This window comes from Podarcis vaucheri (genome assembly GCF_965113315.1).
Source record: "Podarcis vaucheri genome assembly, chromosome: 1".
NCBI classification, from domain to species: Eukaryota; Metazoa; Chordata; class Lepidosauria; order Squamata; family Lacertidae; genus Podarcis; species Podarcis vaucheri.
In genome coordinates, this window is record NC_138759.1 from 22,415,501 (window position 1) to 22,435,463 (window position 19,963).

Here is a 19,963-nt window from a genome sequence, read left to right on the forward strand (position 1 = left end):
TTAGACAGCAGCCATGGGGACTGTTACTCCAGCTCTGAGGATTTAATATGAAAGAGGTATATATTGCAGCTCTTGCATTAGGGCTCTTCTGCAATGTGTTGTAAGCAGATAGGTGTTAATCTGCACTGGATCTTACAGGGAGAAGGCATTGTGGGAGTAGACTTTTGATCATTTAAGATAAGACCTTAGAGCTAAGGCATTGTCTGTGGTTTATAAGGCCTTGAGGCTAGTTCTGAAACTTAACACACTAGCAGAGATTTTACATCCCAAAGCAGGAAGAACTAAGGCACACCAAGTTCTCATCCTGAGAGGAGGAACTCACTGAGGCAAAGCTATTTGTATTGTTATCTTGCACATGCATATGGAAAATACTGACAATCCAAGGACAAAATATTACACATTCCACATTCCATAGTTTTCATGACTTCCGTATACATAACAAATGTAGATCAATGAATATTCATGTGAAATGTAACTGGAGGTATGCATGCTATATCTGTCATTATTAACACCTTTCAAATGTGTGGGTACAGCTACTGTACTGAGAGAAAGGGAATGGGTTTTTCCATCAATGGTCCCATCACATCAGTCCTCTTTATAAAGAGGGTGTTTGCTGGAACTCTGTGGGAACCTTGCTTTGGACTTTGCTATCATAATTGCAGGGGTTTGGACTAGATGACCCTCAAGATTCCTTCTAACTCTGGAATACTATGATTCTATAATTCATAGCTGGAAGCAAGTAAGGGGCAGGGGCAGAATTGTTGTGTTGTGGCATTGATCTGCTTTCGACTCTGTGCTACACCTCTGCACTGACTGATCAGGAAATTATTTATGTGAACCAGACTGTTAAGAGCACAGAACCCTTTTCAAATTCGCTTCACGACATTCCATGGCAAACTTCATTTTAGTGTAAAAAGCTTAGGTCAGACCTAAAGTTCTAAAATTTCTGGCACTTGCATACTGTTCAGAGATCTTAAGAATATTCACAACAGGAATGGACCTTAAAATAGTCTAACTCCAAACAATAATAACAAATCTCTCCCTCTTCTGTTCCTCTTCAACTGTTGCATCAAATGAGGGTTCAGAAAAATGTCAGGAACAACAGTTCACGGACAAGTCTGCCATTTCTGCTAGTAGTTAACAAAGTTTTAAATGAATTTTCATAGGTTGTACTGTATCTGTTTCCAATGCTATTGCTATGCAAACAAATGTGGACTATAAATTCAAATAAATGTCACATGTCAAGGGAGGGAGCAACAGCAAGTCATTATACACAGTTTTCACCTTGATCATATTTACTTTGTTATTAAAATCATTTATTTCATTTATTTAGGGTTGCAGTGATTAAGATTCCAATGCAAATAAAAACAACCCAGCACCCCTTAAAATATATATCATACTGGGATCATTTGATCATACCATATAGTCCATTACAAAGCTTCCCTAAATGGAAAGATAGTGAAACCAGAATAGATTCATCTGCTTTGAACGATTTTTCACAGAAGGATTTCACTAATGGGAGGACTGTTTGACTTCTATCATCTGAAAAACAGAAAATATTATAAAGATGAACAGAGCTATCCTTTTGTGACCTTTAATCAAAATGTGAAGAATAGCATATTGACAAAGAACATAGTCTGGCAACCAGAGGAATGGCTGTAGTACTAGGTTCAATGCAACTCAGTTCTGATCTTACCTGCATCAAACATTTCCAGCAGATTAACCAAGGTCTCAAAAGCTGCAAGACGTACACTGCTGCCTTCATCCCTTGCTAATTCTACCAGCTCAGGAAGCACTACGTTTTTGGTTAGCTCAGTCCTACAAAAAATATCAAAATATTTAGTAAAAAAAGACAACTGTTGCACTATCCACAGATTCTCCAGAAACAGGCAGGGGCTTCAAGAACGAGCTTGTATTTCCCCATACAACGTACCTTGTAAACTGCTCAGAGGTTTTATTACAATCAAGCAGTATTTAAGTTTTGTTAAATTATTAAAAGACACCAGGTAGAGGTCAAATGGCCATCCTTTCCTTTCCCTTTTCTCATTTTTTATCAGAAACAATGTGACCTTTGGCATGGATATAATTATTTGTTTGTTTATCCCAGCAACAAAAACCCAACCCCAAGAACCCCCATCTTCCCCCACCCATGAATGGGAGCTACGTTATTTATTTATTTTTAAATGATATTTATTGAAAAAAGAATTTTTTAAAAAAAATACAAAGAAAAAAGACAAAACAGAAAAATAAAAAGAAAAAATAAAACCAACATTTTCAAATTCTCCACTTTCATTACCTTCTTTCTATGACCTCCTCCTCCTCCCTTTTCTTGTATCTTGATTAATAGTTGTCACAGCAAATCCTTTCCATAATTCATAGTATTCTGTCATTACATTACCTTACTCTATTTTCATCTTATCTTATAAAAACCTTAAAGCTTAAGACTTAAATCTTATTTTTACCAACTTCTTATAACCATTACCTTTTTACCTAATTCTTTAAACATTTTTACAAGAGCCAAGTAATTTCATTTCAACATTTTTCTAACATTCATCAATTTTATAAGGCATTCCTAATGATAGAAAAAAGAAATAAACAATCCAATCTTCTTCCAGCGTCCCTTCCTCCTGGTCCTGGGTTTGTCAGTCCTTTTTATCCCATTGGTCTGGCACATTAACCTGGTGATCTTATATCCGAGGCATTCAAGTCTCTTCCATGTCACTTCCGCAGCTTTTCTTCATATTTTCCTTGCACTCGTGGGAACTCCAGCTTGGTAGTGTTTTTGACCCTTTTCAACCAATCAGCCCCTTTCCCATAGTCCAGACTAGACTCCATGTGGTATTTTAAGACATGTTTCAAATTCCCTCCAAAATTGGGAGCCCCCACAACTCCAAACATCTGATGGCCCATTGCCAGACTCGGAAAGTCCAAACATCTCTGCATAGTCCAACCCCCCATTTCCAAATCAATCCAAACTTTATCTTTCCAAATCTGGTTTTTTCCAAGTTCATTTGTCCAATCCAAAGGCTCATTTTCCTGCAGGGCCAAAAGTTCCTCCCTTTCTGGCGCCCAAAATTCAGCAACATCCTCTTCTCTCAACTGTTCTGTCATGGCACACTCCTGTTTAAGTTCCTGGGTGGGCTCCACATAGTTTCCCACTACCTGTTCAAATGTTCTGGCCGCGTTAGTCATCAAATCCGTCTTCTGACTTAACTGATCCAATAGGGCATTTATTTTACAGAAAGCACCCAACAGTGCTTCTGAAAGCATTGTCCTACAAGGTCACAAGTCCTTTCCCACGGTTGTAATCTGTAGCAGCTGCAAGCTCCCTAGAATTAGTTTACAGTTTCACAGTCCCCCTCTAGAGGGAAAACTTCTGGTTGTTCTTTCTTTTAAGGACAATAGCAACAAAGTTTCTTTTTTAAGACATTTTGTCAATATTTGTTCCTTTAAAATGCGAAAGGAAACAGTGGAATCACAATGTTACTCTTCTTTTAACTGTCTGTCAAAAACATTTGTCTCTGGTCAATGAGCTTCAAACGTCATTTCTGACACCCCGCTCCAGGATCAGGATGGTGGAAAGTTACTTTACTTTAAACTCTCTTCTGCAGGTTTAAACAGTCCAAAAAAGATCCCCCTTCTTCTCCTGCTACCGAAGGGGGGTTCAACAATTTTAAATGGTGAAAACCAATCCTTTGAAAGTGATTTTCTAAGCTCTAGTTTACATTGTCTTTGCTTTCTTCTGACTACAAGGAAACGGAAGGCTGACGTCCTGTTTAGACCTTCCCGTTTCAGTACCAAATTAAGGTAAATTTTTAAGTCCAATTCCTTTCTAATCGCCAGTTCTTATTTGAAGTCCAATTGTTCAATGTTTAAGTACTCACGGGTGATTACTTTAGATGCCAAATTGTCCCAGGAAAAAGGCAGCGCTCTCCGGCAACGGCTGTGCGGTTTCGCTCCACGGAAATAGCAGTTGACTCACAGCACTACGCCACTTCCCCCTCTTCGCTTCGGAGCCCGTTAGTGGGTTCCTTTGCGGGTTGGGGGGGCGCTAAAGGTGCCCGAGTCCCACGGTCACAGGCTTCATCCGCCTGTGATTTCTGAAAGGGTCCCCGCTTCGCCGCAGTGGAAAAGAGAATGGGAGCTACGTTAATCACCCCTTTCCTCCCACCCACTGCTGCTACTACACTCAACAACCCCCTTAACTGCTTTTCACTTTAAAACACCCCAATCAATACACCAACAGATTGGATAACACTGGACAGCACTGCAGGGCTGTCATATGCTGCTCTCTTTTAGCCCCCTGCCAGGTACAAAGCCACATCCGGCCTGCCCAGGAGGTGGGGTTGCGGGTTTCATGCCCACCCCACGTGAGCGGGGGCTGGTTTCAGCCCCCGCGAGAGTAGGGGAATCCGGGCTGCATCGTCCACCCAGCCAGCCAATCGGGTGCCTGGGGGGCGTGGCCTGTCCTATTTAGGGCCAGCGCGGCCGGGGCTCGCCCTCTTTTGCCGGCTAGCCCCCACGTTTTCCCACCCTCCCTCCCTTTAGGTATGTTTCTGACTTTGCTATGGACTTCGGTCTGTCGCCGCAAGGGGCATGGTAGGAATTTTTCCCAATTGGCAATTTACAGCCTTTTGGTTTTTCGCCTACCTCGTAGCAACTCGTCACAACTTCTCGGCATTGAAGGTTAGGCATTGGTAAGAAGGGGTTTAGAGGATGGGGGGAGGAACACCATCACCTCCCCCCAGAGAATGAAGGGTGGTCCGATAAAGGACTCCGGGCGGCGTGGCCCTGTCCGAAGCCTATGGAGGTGTGGGCCTAAGGCACACCCCCGAGCGGTGACCCGGGGGAGCTCCTAGTTGACATGCCTCAGCAGGAGACTCCCCCACTATGGTGTTAACCCTTCCCGTGTCTCCAGCAAATGGGCTGGAGCCGGATAGTCGATAGGACCAATGCCTAAGCCAATGCCTCTCATTCCTGAATTCAATAAAGTTGTGGCCTAATTTGCCCATTTAACCTTAAATTCTGGTGTCTGGTGTCTTTATATATCCTGGTGGGGGGCGGGAACTCGCCACGCAAGTAACACTGGTGGGATCCACAGTGCTGGTAGCCAGCAGAAAGCCCCCACATGCAGCATTCCATGGGAGAGGAGACGGAGAGGCCGAGGCAGTCTGGGATACACCCGATCCTAAGCTGGCCCCATGGCCATCACATGATGATTACTACACCACCTCCAGGCTGGCAGAGCAAATTGTCGGCATATCCACACCCATCACTACCACAAGAGCTGCGGTGTGGGGCTGGCCCCATTGGTACACTGAAACCCTGAATTTCTCCATTGTTTCCTCCAGGCAGCAATCACTTCTTTACCAAGGAAAATCTGTTATACACCCAGGTTCTTTCAAGCCAAACCAGGAAGTCCTTTCTCCCATTGTCTGAATGCATAGAAAAAGTAGGAAGCCTCCAGTGAACCAGGAAGTCCATTGTTGGATTCATTCCCAGAGAGACCACACAAAAAAGGAGTGTGTATATAGGTTTGCTTCCTCCACTGAAATTAGTGAGATTTGATTGTAAGTAGATGTAAACAGGAATGACAAAAGTGAAGATAACGAAAGTTGACAAGGGAGCGATAAAGCCAGATAAGGTGAAATTATGCTGGGGCAGGAATAGCTTTGCTGAGGAACTGGACCTTGAGGAAAGACTTGAAATGCAGAAAGGAAGTCCCTTGACAAGCAGAGAAGGAAGCTGTTGCAGACCAAGGTAGAAGAGGCAGAGGGCACAGAGGTGGGAGAGGGAGAAGGAATCAAGGACAGCTAGCAGTAGGGATCTCTTGATGGAGACAGAGCAAGAAGCTAAGTAAGAAATGTCAGAGGTAGAAAAGCATGCAGGAGGCAGGTTAAGAAGATGGAGGACCAAGAAGGCACCCTAACATTGGACTAGAAAGTTAAGAGGCAGGGTGTGTTTTTTAAGGAGTAGAAAGACATGAACATGCTTAACAAAAAAGGGAGAGCCAGAGAAAGACTGAGGAGAAGGGCCAAACTACAAATAGCTGCATGCATAATTTGTCCAATATTTTCTTTTCTAACTGAAAGCAGCCTCTGGGGCTGTGATCTTCAGCAGAAGAAAAGTCCTTTACTTTGGGCTATTTTTCTCTTTGAAACCCACGTCCCAGGCTGCTTTTTCATCCTGCAACACAAAAGATATAGGTGCCTGTATATTTTCCGCTATGGGGCAAAACACAACTGGGGTGGTACTTTGAGGCACCCGCAACTTCTCTCCCCAAACTAGGAGCCTTAGAAGTTGGTTTTTGTTACTATGAAAAGGAGAAAAGGAAAAGGAACCAGTGAATACAAGATACACTTGGCTGCATGCAATATGCGATGAGACCCTGAGAATGTGTGCAAAACTAAGAGGGAGGGAGACAGAACTGAAGAAAGAGGGCTGAGGAAGCAGGCTATAAGAGTTAGGAAGCAAATGAAGCAAAGAGATAATGGCAGCAGGTGAGAGGGTGGGCAGTAGGTGATTCACACTGGGCACAGGGAGAGTGTCTATGTAGGTAGAATCATAGAATCATAGAACTGTAGAGTTGGAAGGGACCCCCAAGGATCATCTAGTCCAACTCCCTGCAACACAGGAATATGCAGCTGGTCCATACAGGGATTGAACCCGCAACCTTGGTGTTCTCAGCACCATGGTCTAACCAACTAGTATACTAGTTTTACTTCTATACTACTTTGTACCAGTATTTTAAACATCTGATGAAGTTGGTTTTCGACTGTGTATATGTAGACGTCAGAGTAATGTTGGTATATTCTAAGGGGTCACAGCACTTTCTGCTGCAGATCAGGCATGGGCAACCTTTTTTCTAAGAGTGGCTGGAGTCAACTGAGAACAGGACTGAAGCCAGCAGTAGGCACGTCTATCCCCTTTTCTCTCTTGTTCTTTCTGCTACTGCCTTCCTCCTCCTCCTGAGCTGATCATTTGCAAAGGGCTTACTTGAATTAGGCTACAGGCCACATAAATTAGGCCGAGGACCACAGGTTGCCCACCCCGATTTACACTGTTGATCTTCTGAAGTCATTTCCACTCTGTAGTACTTATGCTCACCCTATTCCTTGAGCTATAAGCTCCAGTTGCCGACACATGCAGGAACGAACTTCATATTCTACATCCTGGCAGAGTGATTTTACCAGCGGAAGAATTTCTCTTTTAATTCTAAAAAGGCAAGAATTGCATTAATCAATAGACAGAAAAAACTCACTCCATATAGTTGACATGTCCAAGCTGAATAATGTGAAAGTAAAACCTTAATCATCACATCACTTTCAATATATAAACTGCATTTCTGCCTTTTTGAATTTTGCATAATGAAGTAACATGTAAGGGAGATACCACAATTTTTAGGAATATATAGGCATGACCAGTGGTGTAGCATGTGGGGCTGGGGGAGGCATGGCCCCAGGCACATTTTTTGAGAGGCACAACAAGGCGCCCCCACAACATCAAAAGGCCGGAGCCACAGGAAGGGAAGCCATCATCATCATCATCATCATCATAATTTATTATTTATACCCTGCCCATCTGGCTGAGTTTCTCCAGCCACTCTGGGCGGCCCCCAATCGAGTTAAAAACAACACAGGATCAGACATTAAAAACTTCCCTAAACAGAGCTGCCTTCAGATGTCTTTTAAAAATAGGATAGCTGCTTATTTCCTTGACATCTGATGGGAGGGCGTTCCACAGGGTGGGTGCCACTACTGAGAAGGCCCTCTGTCTGGTTCCCTGTAACCACTTCTCACAATGAGGGAACCGCCAGAAGGCTCTTGGCACTGGATTTCAGTGTCCAGGCTGAACAATGGGGGTGGAGACGCTCCTTCAGATATACTGGGCCGAGACCGTTTAGGGCTTTAAAGGTCAGCACCAACACTTTGAATTATGCTCGGAAACATACTGGGAGCCAATGCAGATCTCTCAGAACTGGTGTTATGTGGTCCCAGCAGCCACACAGGGCCAGGCCTCTGGGGCTGGGTGGCAGCGGCACCCACTTCTCTCTCTGGTCAGTGAAGGAACACTCATGAGTGCCCCACCCCTGAGCTGGACAGGAGGGGGGGAGGGCAAAGCTGCTGCAGCCATCACTGCCCCGCCCCCCAAGGAGGAAGAGGGAGTGACCTAGCACGGAATCGGCAGAGATGCTGTGGCTTAGCATGTCATGTGAACCAGCCCCCAAACTGAATAGTTTTGGATGATTCAGTCTATTACTTGTTTGTGTCATTGTCACATGTGTCAATATTAATATGTCAATTGTTTTCAAAATACTCACAAAAATTTGTGCATCTTGAAACATTTTTTAAGCTGAGAACTGTGCTACAACCATCATAAAAGCATGGAACCCAGTACGTTACATTAGCCCAGGAGGTGCATTCATATCAGAAATCGTGAAGTTGACACTCCTCAGGCATCCCTATCAGTATAGCTACAAAAAGGGGACTGAGTTTGGGACACCAGCTGTGTAGCTTAATCCTAAAATCTGGTGCACAGGCACATGAGTTCAGGATGTGGCCTTCTAAAATCAGCATACTTCTGGTAAAATCTAACATTTGGTGAGCACATGGGGATACGCCACCAAAAATATTTAGAACTGTGATACCTCCCTATAAAACAAAACGTTACTGTGAATTCAGCAGCAGAACCTCACACAAATAGCAGGCCTTCACTAACTTTGACAGAAGATAAATAATCAGTTGCTAGAGGGTACCCATCACAGCTGAGGGCATGCCTTCAAAATAAACCTTTATGTGGGATTATAATAGAGTTTTGCAGAGAAATTGAAAGCAAACTGGCAAAAAGTATTGGACAGTAAGATCTTCCACCTTTAAAACAAGACTACTGTGAACTTAGATCCAGCATTAATAAATCTCAGGGCATCTGCTGTGACATTTTTATTATTCTGTGAAATTTTAAGACAAGCAAAGAGATCCCAAGTCCATCAGAGGAACAAACAAGGTGGCATTTGAAGATGAAAAAGGAACACCCTGGCTGTTACTGAAATTGGCTTCATGCAGAATGGGATGCTACCATTTTATCCACAATCTCTAATATAGGGTAGCAGTCTTGGCAAGGAGTTTGGAAACGATCCCATAGAAAAACATGGCAGCCAATAGGAAAATTATGGAAATCAGGATGAAATTGGACAATTTATTTAAGGGACCTTGAAAATTCAATAGTGCAGATGAACACCTTTTTGGATCATGCCTTAAGTGTGAGAAAAAACTGTGGTCTTTATTATGGGTACAGCCTAAGAAGTACTCATGCTGTGCCACCTTGGTGAGCTTCTGGAGAAAGGATAAGGATGCACAGCAGCAGCATTGGTAGATTATACAGTTTGAAATAAATTGGCAAAGTGCTCATTGCAGGTCAATTTGTTTCCCTTTCTGCAAGTTTTAATTATTAGGACATCTGAAAAACACACAAGCTACTCACATATGAGCTTCAAACTTGTTAGCTAATTTCCCCAAGATTTTACAACTAACCAAGCGAGACTGAAGTGTTTGGGAAAGCTGTGCCTTGGAAACAAGAGGATTCAGGATCTATGGGGAAACAGAAGAAGAAATTCAAATGGCAAATCTAGGGCTAAACAGAAGCAAAACAATAAAAATAATGAAGAACCACTTCACATATTAAAACTGATCTTAGTATCAGCTGCCCAGTCAGCATTCTTGCAAGTTACAATATTTACACCCTACTTGAAGCAAAATGGGGTACACTCTTTCACCTTCAGAGGAATGACCTCCATGTAAGAAAATTATTGGCCTTCAAGTTAATTCCAAAAAAATCCAAAATGCAGACTAAGGGGAATGTTGGTGTAAATTAGCTGTACTCCTTATGTAAGATCAGAAAGAAGACAGGACAAGGGCATTTATAATTATATTGCAAAAGTAGCACTTCCCACCCCTTTCCAGGAGATGACTTTTTCACAGTACATTAAGAACACATACATTAACAACATTAAAGTGAATCAAGAGCATCGTAGCTCAAAACACTATTATATGCTTTCAGTTCTGTGCTTCTTGTCAGAGGCTTTGTGACTCCCACTAATTGGGACTAGCATGTTGCTTTGTAAATGACTTCTAAATATTTAGGAACATGTAAGTTATCTGCAGTACGAATCATATAAACCAAGAACCACTTCTGACTTTACAGTTTTCATTCATGGGAATGCTCCCACAAGGCACTCCGTGAGATTGTAGACATGAGTCTCAGGCAGTCCAAAGGCCAAGAAAAAACCAGCACATCTATTTATTCCTGTTTATAGATGAATTCGGACTAGTACTCTGACTTCATTTCAATTTGTCATTTCCTGGCTCCACATTAAAGCGCCTGGGGTCTGGAGCCAGGCAGTCTTGCAGCCAAACCAAAGAGCTCCACAATCTGCAGCATCACAGCAGTGCAACAAAATGATGGAGCTGCTGCCAGGCTATACGCTGCCTTTGGACACCCCCAAAGCAGCTGTTATTAAAAGATACTTCTGTCTGCTGACTCTGCAATTAAGAGGCGACAAGAGGGACTGAAAGAATTTCACACAGTCCTGAAAAGCCTCAGATTTTCCCTAGGTCTGAGAAATATGTTGAAGGAAAAATGCCAAGCTGCTGCATATCTCACATACCTGGCCATCTTTCTGCCAAGATCTGCTCTGCTTCAGCCCATTCGCCCTATTTACTTAGTGATCATCTGTCTTTTGCTTTGACAATGCCTCCAGGCATCCAGCCCTAACCTACAGGCTTCCTTTGGTGATTCGTTTAACAGGGCATGCAATATAATGAACCGCCATCTTGAGAACAAAGGAATAGGGTGGGTGGGAGAATGGTTGGGAACAATGTGTATTGATTTTTACAGCAGGGGGTTCTTTTGCTCTCAGGATGGCAGGTGGCACTCAGTGCAAGATGAAGCAAAAAGAAAACATTTATGAGGTTCGTGCCTGTCCCTGTGGAGTGCCGCATGGGCACTTGTGATGGACGCGGACAGCCTGATGGGATGGGCAGCAGGTAAGAGCAAAACAGAGACACTTCTTTCTTTTGGGAGTGCCATTAAGAGTTTCAGACTATGGTTGGGGAGACCCAGGCTCAAATCCCTTCTCAGCCATGAAGTTCACTAGCCAGTTGCTATCTCTCAGCCTAACCTACTTCACAGGATTGTTGTGAGATAACTGCAGCTCTTGAGTGGTCATTTCATAGAATCATAGAATCTTAGAGTTGGAAGGAACCCAAGGGTCATCTAGTCCAACCCCCTGCAATGTAGGAATCTCAGCTAAAGCTTCCATGACAGATGGGCATCCAATCTCTGTTTAAAAACCTCCAAGGAAGGAGAGCCCACCACCTCTCATGGGAGTCTCTTCCACTGCCAACCAACTCTTGCTGTCAGAAAGTTTTTTTCCAAATACTTAGTCAGAATCTATTTTCTTGCAACTTGATGCCATTGGTTGGAGTCCAGTTTGTGCAGTTATATGTATGGATTTGTTCAGGAAGCCTCTAGGCAGGGCTTTTTTTTCAGTTGGAACTTGCCTCTCAGGTGGGCGCCATTGCCACTCTACGAGAACAAGGGACTTCTGGCACCTCTTTTTCTAGAAAAATAGCACTGCCTCTAGGTTAGTTTTGGTGGCTGACCTGCCCCTGTCCTCCATATGGCTTCCCACTCAGTCCTCTCTTAACTGCTACAGCAGAAGTACTGTTTCCTAACTCCAACGTCTGGATGTGGCTTTTCCCTCTCTTTGGGGCCTGCCAAGTTATTCCCAATAATAAATGCTGAATCTGCATACTTGCATCCCACACCCAACACCTACACACACTGCCATAAATATGCATTCACTTATTTCAATTTCAGTCTTGATGCAGTGAATGAGCAGGGGGCGGGGGGGGGGGAGATTCCTGTCCAGAACAATGACTGAACGTTTGCTTCTCCTTAACAATACACATGATTCTGAAAAAGAAAACCCAGTGCTCAAAAAAACCCAACCTCAAACAAATAAACCAGACTGGTTATTTCATGTTATTTTCTATTGCAGACCACTTGAAATATTACAGTGGTCTGAGCACACCGTAAGCCATCCCCATTTTGTTATCTCTCTTTCAGGAGTGGCCTGTGGGGAAGCGTCTGTGAATGAAATGTGTGAAATCAGAAACAATCCTGAAAAGGAAGACTTGACATTTAGAGCAAATGAAACTCCAGAGTGCTTTCGTCTACTCTAATTAATTAGATTATGAAAAGGCCTATATGCCATACCTGACACGAAGCTACAAACATCTTACCAATTATATTCTGCACAACGCCACTCATGAAAGTTAATATTATCTTGTTTTACAGTGTTTCCAGGGAGAAAATGCAAGAAGTCAATTAATTTTTTAAGTGGATTTTTTAAAGCCAGAAGTGCTTTGCACCTCCCAAAACCAGTGTTTATAGTTTTTTCACCCTTTGATTGAATTTTTAAAAAATTCTTGTCATTTATTTCATTTCCTATGCAACCATTCATCTGATACAGTTTTCCTTCAGTAGGATGCCTGCCCCATCTCAGAATTTACAATGGAGTGTGCACAACATACTGAGAACTATTCCTATGCCAATAATATTTGACATTTGTACAGGATATTCTGACTGTTCAAAAACCCTCACGTACCTTGTGCCTTCAACCTTTACAACTGCCCTGCACAAATTTCTAAGCACCAATTTAGAATTTGAATCTATTTTAGTACTTTAACTTCTGTATGTTTTAAAGTATGGCTGCAAATTTTTATTGATTTTATTGATTTATCTTTTTGTAAACTGCTTTGAGGGTGGAGTTTTGGGGGGTAATCAAGCAGTGTATAATCTTTTTGAAATAAAAACAAACAAACGTGTGACTCACCAAGCTGGACAATTGCAGCTCATCAGACCACCAAAATGGCAGGCCGCCACATGGCCTGCATTAATTCAACTAGATGGGCCACACGCTGTCTATGCTTGCTTTTCAACAGGGTTTCCCAAACTTTGGTCTCCAGCTCTTTTTCGACCTCAACTCCCATCATCCCTATCTAGCAGGACCAGTGGTCAGGGATGATGGGAACTGTAGTCCAAAAACAGCTGGAGACCCAAATTTGGGGAAACCTTGCTTTCAAACAATCAGTATGTCAGATGCATGCACCCTTGCCAACCCAGAGCTACCCCTACCTCGTCCATCCTGGCAGATGCAATGCAGTGCCACCAACAAGACACCCCCGCCTCAACCACTGCTGTCTTTGAATGGATTGAAATTCACTTGTGGTGCCCTTTAGATGTTCTCCCAGTCACACGAGAGCAACCTATCTGTGAACAGCTCCAATGGGGCTGAGAGAATATTCAGAGGAACCACGCACAGGGGTGTGAAACATATTTATTGGGTCCTTCCCATGTAATCATCACTACTCCAGGGGGATGAGGGAATTCAGATCTTCTCCTAGTCACACAGGAGCTCTTACAGGTAACTGGCTCCCTTGCAGCTGGAAGAACACCTGAAGCAGGAAAGGGTAACCTGTGGCTCTCCTGTGGTTAATACTAAAATTCCTATCATCCTTGACTGTTGGTGATGCTGGCTGGAGCTGATGGAAGTTGGAACATGTGTCATTAACAGCAGAAGTGGCTTCAGGAACTGTGATACGCCGACTTTGGCTTATGTTCACAGACAACAGTGATGGATGGACTTTGCTGCAACAGCCCTATAGCAACTCAATAGCACAGTGCTGGAGCCAACTACATTTTGTTGCCTGAAGCACACAGCTGGGAATTTTTTATAATATTAAGCAGTATGTAAGTGCTTTTAATCAATCAAATATAATTGAACAGCATGCATAGTTTGACCCTAAATAAAAATGTTAGGCCAAATGTTCAGAAAACTATAGGACACACTACATCCTCCCCCCTTCCCAGACTGTATTCATGTTGTCTGTTATATTCAAAAGAAAACAAAATTACCTCGTGTCTGATGGTTTCTTTTGGCAAAGCTTCTATTGCAGCAAGAAGGGTTTCCAGCCATGCATTACTGACACCTGTGAGGTACAAAAAAGACAGTAGATATATACATGTTATATCATATTCCTATTTCAGGAAGCTACTTCAGGTTGTGACCTCAATTAACCAAGCTCTTAAATGGCAACTAACATGAGGATGGACACACCCACGTGAAACTGCTAAGGGAAGGTCATCTGGAGTTAAAGAACGATGTGTCAGCAATATGCAGATGATATGCAACTCTCTTTTTCATCAATGTAGCAGAGGTACTAAAACAGTGCTTGGCTGCAGTAATGGATAGGATGAGGATCAATAAACTGAGTCTTAATCTAAGCCAAATGAAAGTACCGCTAGTAAGTGGGTTTGCCCTCCCAGGTGAATGGTGACCCACCTTTTCTGGAGGGGCCTGCACTCACCCTAAAGGATCAGGTCTGGAGTTTGGGAGTGCTTTTTGTCCATCTTTTTCATTAGAAGCAAGTGGCCTGGTATGAACTGGACACAGTATTCCAGCTGCGGTCTGACCAAGGCGGAATAGAGCAGTACTATTACGTCCCTTGATCCGGACACAATACATCTGTTGATGCAGGCTAGAATAGCAGTAGCATTTTCAGTTCTTTCCTGCGTAGATCTTTAAAAGATGGAACATTTCTGGGATGTTGAAAGGCTGTTTCCTGATCTAGGACATTCTTTTTCTTCTGGACCGTGCTAACAAAATCAAGTCAGCTTCCGGAGCACATACACACAACATGAGATCTGTTGTAAATCTGCTGATACAATTCATGGCTATTTGAACCGAAGCACAGGCAGTGATCACTTAAAGGGGAATGTAGACTAGGAGCTTCAAGCTAAGGCCCTCAAAGCTCTACTGTACTTCAAAATCAGGTGTTGGGTAATCAACTGCATACTGCATTATACATAGTGTTGGCAAGATCATACTATGGCACTGTTTTATTTTTTTATTGGTGCATGCACTGCTTTAAATAGTATATCACTGAGCAAAGAAAAAGCAAAGCAAGCTAAGAAATCAGCAGCATGTCATGCCTCTGACCTGCATCTCTGTGCTCCAGATTCTGTAGAATGATGTGTAGGAAGGAGTGGGAGTAAGTATGGATGGATATTGACTCCTCTTGTAGAATAGTCAAAAGTGAAACAGCAGCTGTTAACTGCATTTCCACCCCTGCAACAGGCAGGACCTCCTGTGTAATCCGAGGCAGGAGAGAGAAGATTTAAATCAAAGAGTGAGGCTTATAGATATGAAAGGCAAACATAACCATTACAGCAAGAAAGAGCATGGTCAGGCCAAAAATTATCTGTACCAGACAAAACGCACCATAATTTCATAAAATCAGAAGAGAATGCAAGGCAATGTGCTAATAATTCATCTTCAATCCTCTCTTTTTGCCAAATATAAACTGCCCAGCTAGTTTTGATGAGTTTCTTGCCTAGGCAGAAGAAGCTCAGTTTTGAATTATTCATTTCTGCCCCCCCCCTCTTCACTGACCCACATGCACACAAATATCCTATCAAATTCAATCCAATGGGTGCTGCCATTTTAGATTGTGCCATGTGTATGCAGAATACAATCCAGCCTACATTTGATTTGGTCACCGATGTTATGTACCTCTGTTATATATGACTGTCACATCACTATTCTTGGAAAAAAGCCAATAAAAACCAGAATTCAGGCCGACCTTACCGCTGGTGTGATAAACAGCAACATTCATCAAAGGGTTGGATCATTTCCACCAAAAGTAGGTCCTACTCTGTGGTAGTCCTGACACTAATATGGCCTATGAACATTAAAGGTGGCTGATATAAATCTTCTAAAAATTCATGCACCATACCTGCCCTGTTCTTGTTCTTACTTTCTTTATTTGATTTTGCTGAATTAATTATTATTATTATTATTATTATTATTATTATTATATCTTGTAAACAGCTGTGGGGCATTGTATGAACAGAGGCATATAAATATTTTAAATAAACAAACAATTTCTGCCCATTCTCATTACTTAAACACACTGGATTGTTTAGGTTGTTCCTTTCGATATACACACACAACTATATAAATCATAGCCCCAATGTTGTGTATTGGTCACACTCCTGGCTTGGAATACAAAATAATCCAGCTAATTCTCAAGTGGTATGAATTATAACACATTTCACTCAAAAGTTAATTTCTGGAACTAGAATTCTGCTACAAGTTCAGCAGTCAAGGCTGCTTAGGCTGCTTAGTCTGTGGATGTGCATTTGTTCTTTAATATTAACCCCTTACTCTTGCTGAAACTCTTCTTGGCTTTAAAAAATGCAAGCAAACAAACAAAACTGAGCCACTATTGTTTGGCATCTTCGCCACTCGGGTCACTTCTATGAATTGTTTGTTACCAAAACTTTATATTAATACTGCCACCACCCAGTTTTAACCCCCCCCCCACTTGCTCCCTGGTGTACTTTTTTTGGCATTGTGGGATGGGGGCTCACTTTCCAAGTGGCAGCCATAGCTGGTGCTGGGAATTACAATTCACAGTGGGCAGTCTGATAAGCTGCAACACAATCAGCATGCATGCACAGTGTTTAGCCCAAACAGAGTTCTTGGAAACAAACAAGCTTTTTCTTGAACACCCACAAAAAAAAAAACCCCTTCAAAATACAAAGCCACTTCTCAAACAAGCTGAGGAGAGTTCACCCAGTATGTATTAAGATTCCCAAGATTCTGTTGTGTATGGGGTCTGGCTCTGTTTTCAATTGATCCTGCTAAATTCTATTGGACAAAATAACTGGGCTGCAATGTGGAACACAGTTTGGGGGGCAAAACCTGTGCCTCACCTCAGATACGGAGTTAACTTGGGGCAGGATATGGGGATTCTTAACCAGTACTGAGTGAACTCATTTATTTCCTGCAGAATGGCTGCCACTCACTCCACTTGTGGTGGGGAAAGGTAAATTCAGTAAGGGGGAAATGTGGCAGTGTGAGCAACACCTGCCTGCCCTGCCCCCAGCAAAGTGCAGCCCAAACTCCCCTGCAGTACAGTGTGGGTCTTCATACAGAGTCTAGAGAGGTGCCCTCTCTCCATACACAATCAGTCTATCACAATGACGCGCATTTGTATAATCAATAAATGGCATAAATACACCAAAAGCACTGACAGACTCCTGTGCATCAGGCATCAGTATGGCAAAGATGTAAATGGATTATAATGTTTTGTACTGAGTATCATTAACTGTGGCTTTAGGTATCTTTCCTGTTTAGTGAGGCTTCTATATTCATGCGATTTCCTCCGTGCACAGCATGGGTCTGTCAACACAAATCAAGTAGAACTCATTTCAATTTATGTGTTGTGCCTCTGAGCTGGAGATACAAATCTACTGCATACCTAGAAGAGACGTCTAAAATGTACAGGCCAATATTTAACTTTACTTCCTAAATTATTGATATAGAAAGAACGTTTATAGTACAGCAATGCCTCATCTTAAATGGGGGTTCGGTTCCAAGGGTTAAATGTATACGCCGAAATTGCATAGAGCCAAACCCTTGGAGCTGCCCTGCAGCTAGCCAGCCTGCCTCCTCCAAAGTGACTGATGAAATGGGGCGGGGGGGGGGGAGAGCATCCCCAGCAATCCTAGAGCTAGTGTGCTGAGTGGGCCTTGCCCAGCAAACAAGGCCAAGAGCTTAAAAGCTCTTTTCACTCTGGGTCCGCTTGGGGTTACCCAGTAAGAAAAGAGCTTTTAAGCTCTCAGCCTTACTGGCATACCAGCTCTAAAAGTACTAGGGATATTCCCATGAGATCTTGTGGGAAGTCACATTGTCCCGCGAGATCTTGTGAGAGCTCTACCTCTCTTTGAGATCAGAACCAGTGAAGGCGGTGAACGTCCTGTGCGAGTGCCTGGAGACGGTTGGAGGATGGATGGCGGCTAATGGATTGAGGTTGAATCCTGACAAGACAAAAGTACTGTTCTTGTGGGGCAGGGGGCGGGCTGGTGTGGAGGACTCCCTGATCCTGAATGGGGTAACTGTGCCCCTGAAGGACCAGGTGCGCATCCTGGGAGTCATTTTGGACTCACAGCTGTCCATGGAGGCACAGGTCAATTCCGTATCCAGGGCAGCTGTCTACCAGCTCCATCTGGTACCCTACCTGCCCGCAGACTGTCTCACCAGAGTGGTGCATTCTCTAGTTATCTCATGCTTGGACTACTGCAATGCACTCTACGTGGGGCTACCTTTGAAGGTGACCCAGAAACTACAACTACTCCAGAATGCAGTAGCTAGACTGGTGACCGGGGGGGGGGGCTGCTGAGACCACATAACACCAGTCTTGAAAGACCTACATTCGCTCCCAGTACATTTCCGAGCACAATTCAAAGTGTTGGTGTTGACCTTTAAAGCCCTAAACAGCCTCGGCCCAGTATACCTGAAGAAGCATCTCCACCCCTATCGTTCTGCCCGGACGCTGAGGTCCAGCGCCGAGGGCCTTCTGGCGGTTCCCTCATTGCAAGAAGCAAAGCTACAGGGAACCAGGCAGAGGGCCTTCTCAGGAATGGCGCCCGCCCTGTGGAACACCTTCCCATCAGATGTCAAAGAGATAAACAACTACCTGACATTTAGAAGACATCTGAAGGCATCCCTGATCAGGGAAGCTTTTAATGTGTGACCTTTTAATGTATTTTTAATCTTTGTTGGAAGCCACCCAGAGTGGCTGGGGAAACCCAGCCAGATGGGCAGGGTACAAATAATAAAATTATTATTATTAATTGTTGTTGTTGTTGTTGTTGTTGTTGTTGTTGTTGTTGTTATTATTATTACCAGTCCCAGAATCAGCCCACCAAGTGGGTCTTGCCATAGAAAGAACTCGTAAGTTATTGGGCTTGCTTGAGACTTGACTTGCACAATTTCAACCAGACTGTCTTCCACTGTGTACAGTTGAAATTGCACAAGTCAAATGGGCATAAGATGAGGTATATCATCTGGGAGGTGGGAAGGCAAGACATACCGTATTTTTAATTATACGTAGAATGAGATTTATTGATACCCTCAGCCTATTTGTTAAATGGTAAAGTAATCTGCTCAAATGGTTAACAATATAATAAATGAAATGTTAAGTAAGTTCTAATTTCTAGTATGCTGTCAGAGTGAAAGCTGACAATATAAACTGTCAAGCTCTTTTAAAACCTACACAAAGGTATTACAAAGGAATAAAAAGGTGCAGTGCTTCAACTTTCCTTGATGACTCTGATACATAGAAAGAGCTGTACCAAGGTGGAAATTTATGGCACAAAACTGAAACACTTCACATCCAAGTGAAACATCCTGGCTTAAAGATTGTGCTGACAGCTGTTGCGTGAATAGAACGTGAGCACGTCATTTCCTCTATGCAAGATGGACAACCATGACAGTTCAATATGGAAATGTCAATCCAGAATTACACATACGAAACATAAAACTATAAGGAAAATCAATTATTCATGTTTAAGGAGGAAGATTTATATATGTTCACCATAGTGACTGTGTGCCTTGATTAAAGAGCTATATTTAGCATTTTACTGGATGATACGTGTAATTCAAATATATTTTACAATTCCAAGTTTCTCTGATTTTTCACTAAGGGTTTGCCCTTGAAAGCCATTAAATATCCCTTAGAACATAGAACATCCCTTAGAATCCCATAGAACAAGGCACAGATATCTTGCAGTGGGAAAACAAATTGAGAGTGACAGAACATTGGGGAAAAATAAAAAAATTCCTTCCAGTAGCACCTTAAAGACCAACTAAGTTAGTTCTTGGTATGAGCTTTCGTGTGCATGCACACTTCTTCAGATACACTTCTTCTTTCAGAACAAAGAAACAGTGGGGTCACTCAGAGGAGAAGATGGTGAAATGCAAACAGGGGACACAGAAAGGGCTGAACTCCTCAATGCCTTCTTTGCCTCAGTCTTCTCCGATAAAGAAAACAAT

At 42.9% G+C, this 19,963-nt stretch overlaps 1 protein-coding gene across 2 annotated transcripts in view; it reads right to left on the reverse strand.

Annotated features, from left to right (window-relative positions):
• PPP4R4 (protein phosphatase 4 regulatory subunit 4) overlaps positions 1 to 19,963 on the reverse strand; it is a 90,212-nt gene that overhangs the window by 24,487 nt on the left and 45,762 nt on the right. For both annotated transcript variants that reach the window (XM_082232625.1, XM_082232626.1), the window contains exons 4-9: positions 15,062 to 15,209; positions 13,978 to 14,051; positions 9,481 to 9,587; positions 7,108 to 7,215; positions 1,697 to 1,818; positions 1,420 to 1,542 (exon numbers count right to left, since the gene is read on the reverse strand). In XM_082232625.1, coding sequence (XP_082088751.1) covers positions 1,420 to 1,542; positions 1,697 to 1,818; positions 7,108 to 7,215; positions 9,481 to 9,587; positions 13,978 to 14,051; positions 15,062 to 15,209 — 682 coding nt within the window. The remainder of the gene's footprint in view (positions 1 to 1,419; positions 1,543 to 1,696; positions 1,819 to 7,107; positions 7,216 to 9,480; positions 9,588 to 13,977; positions 14,052 to 15,061; positions 15,210 to 19,963) is intronic.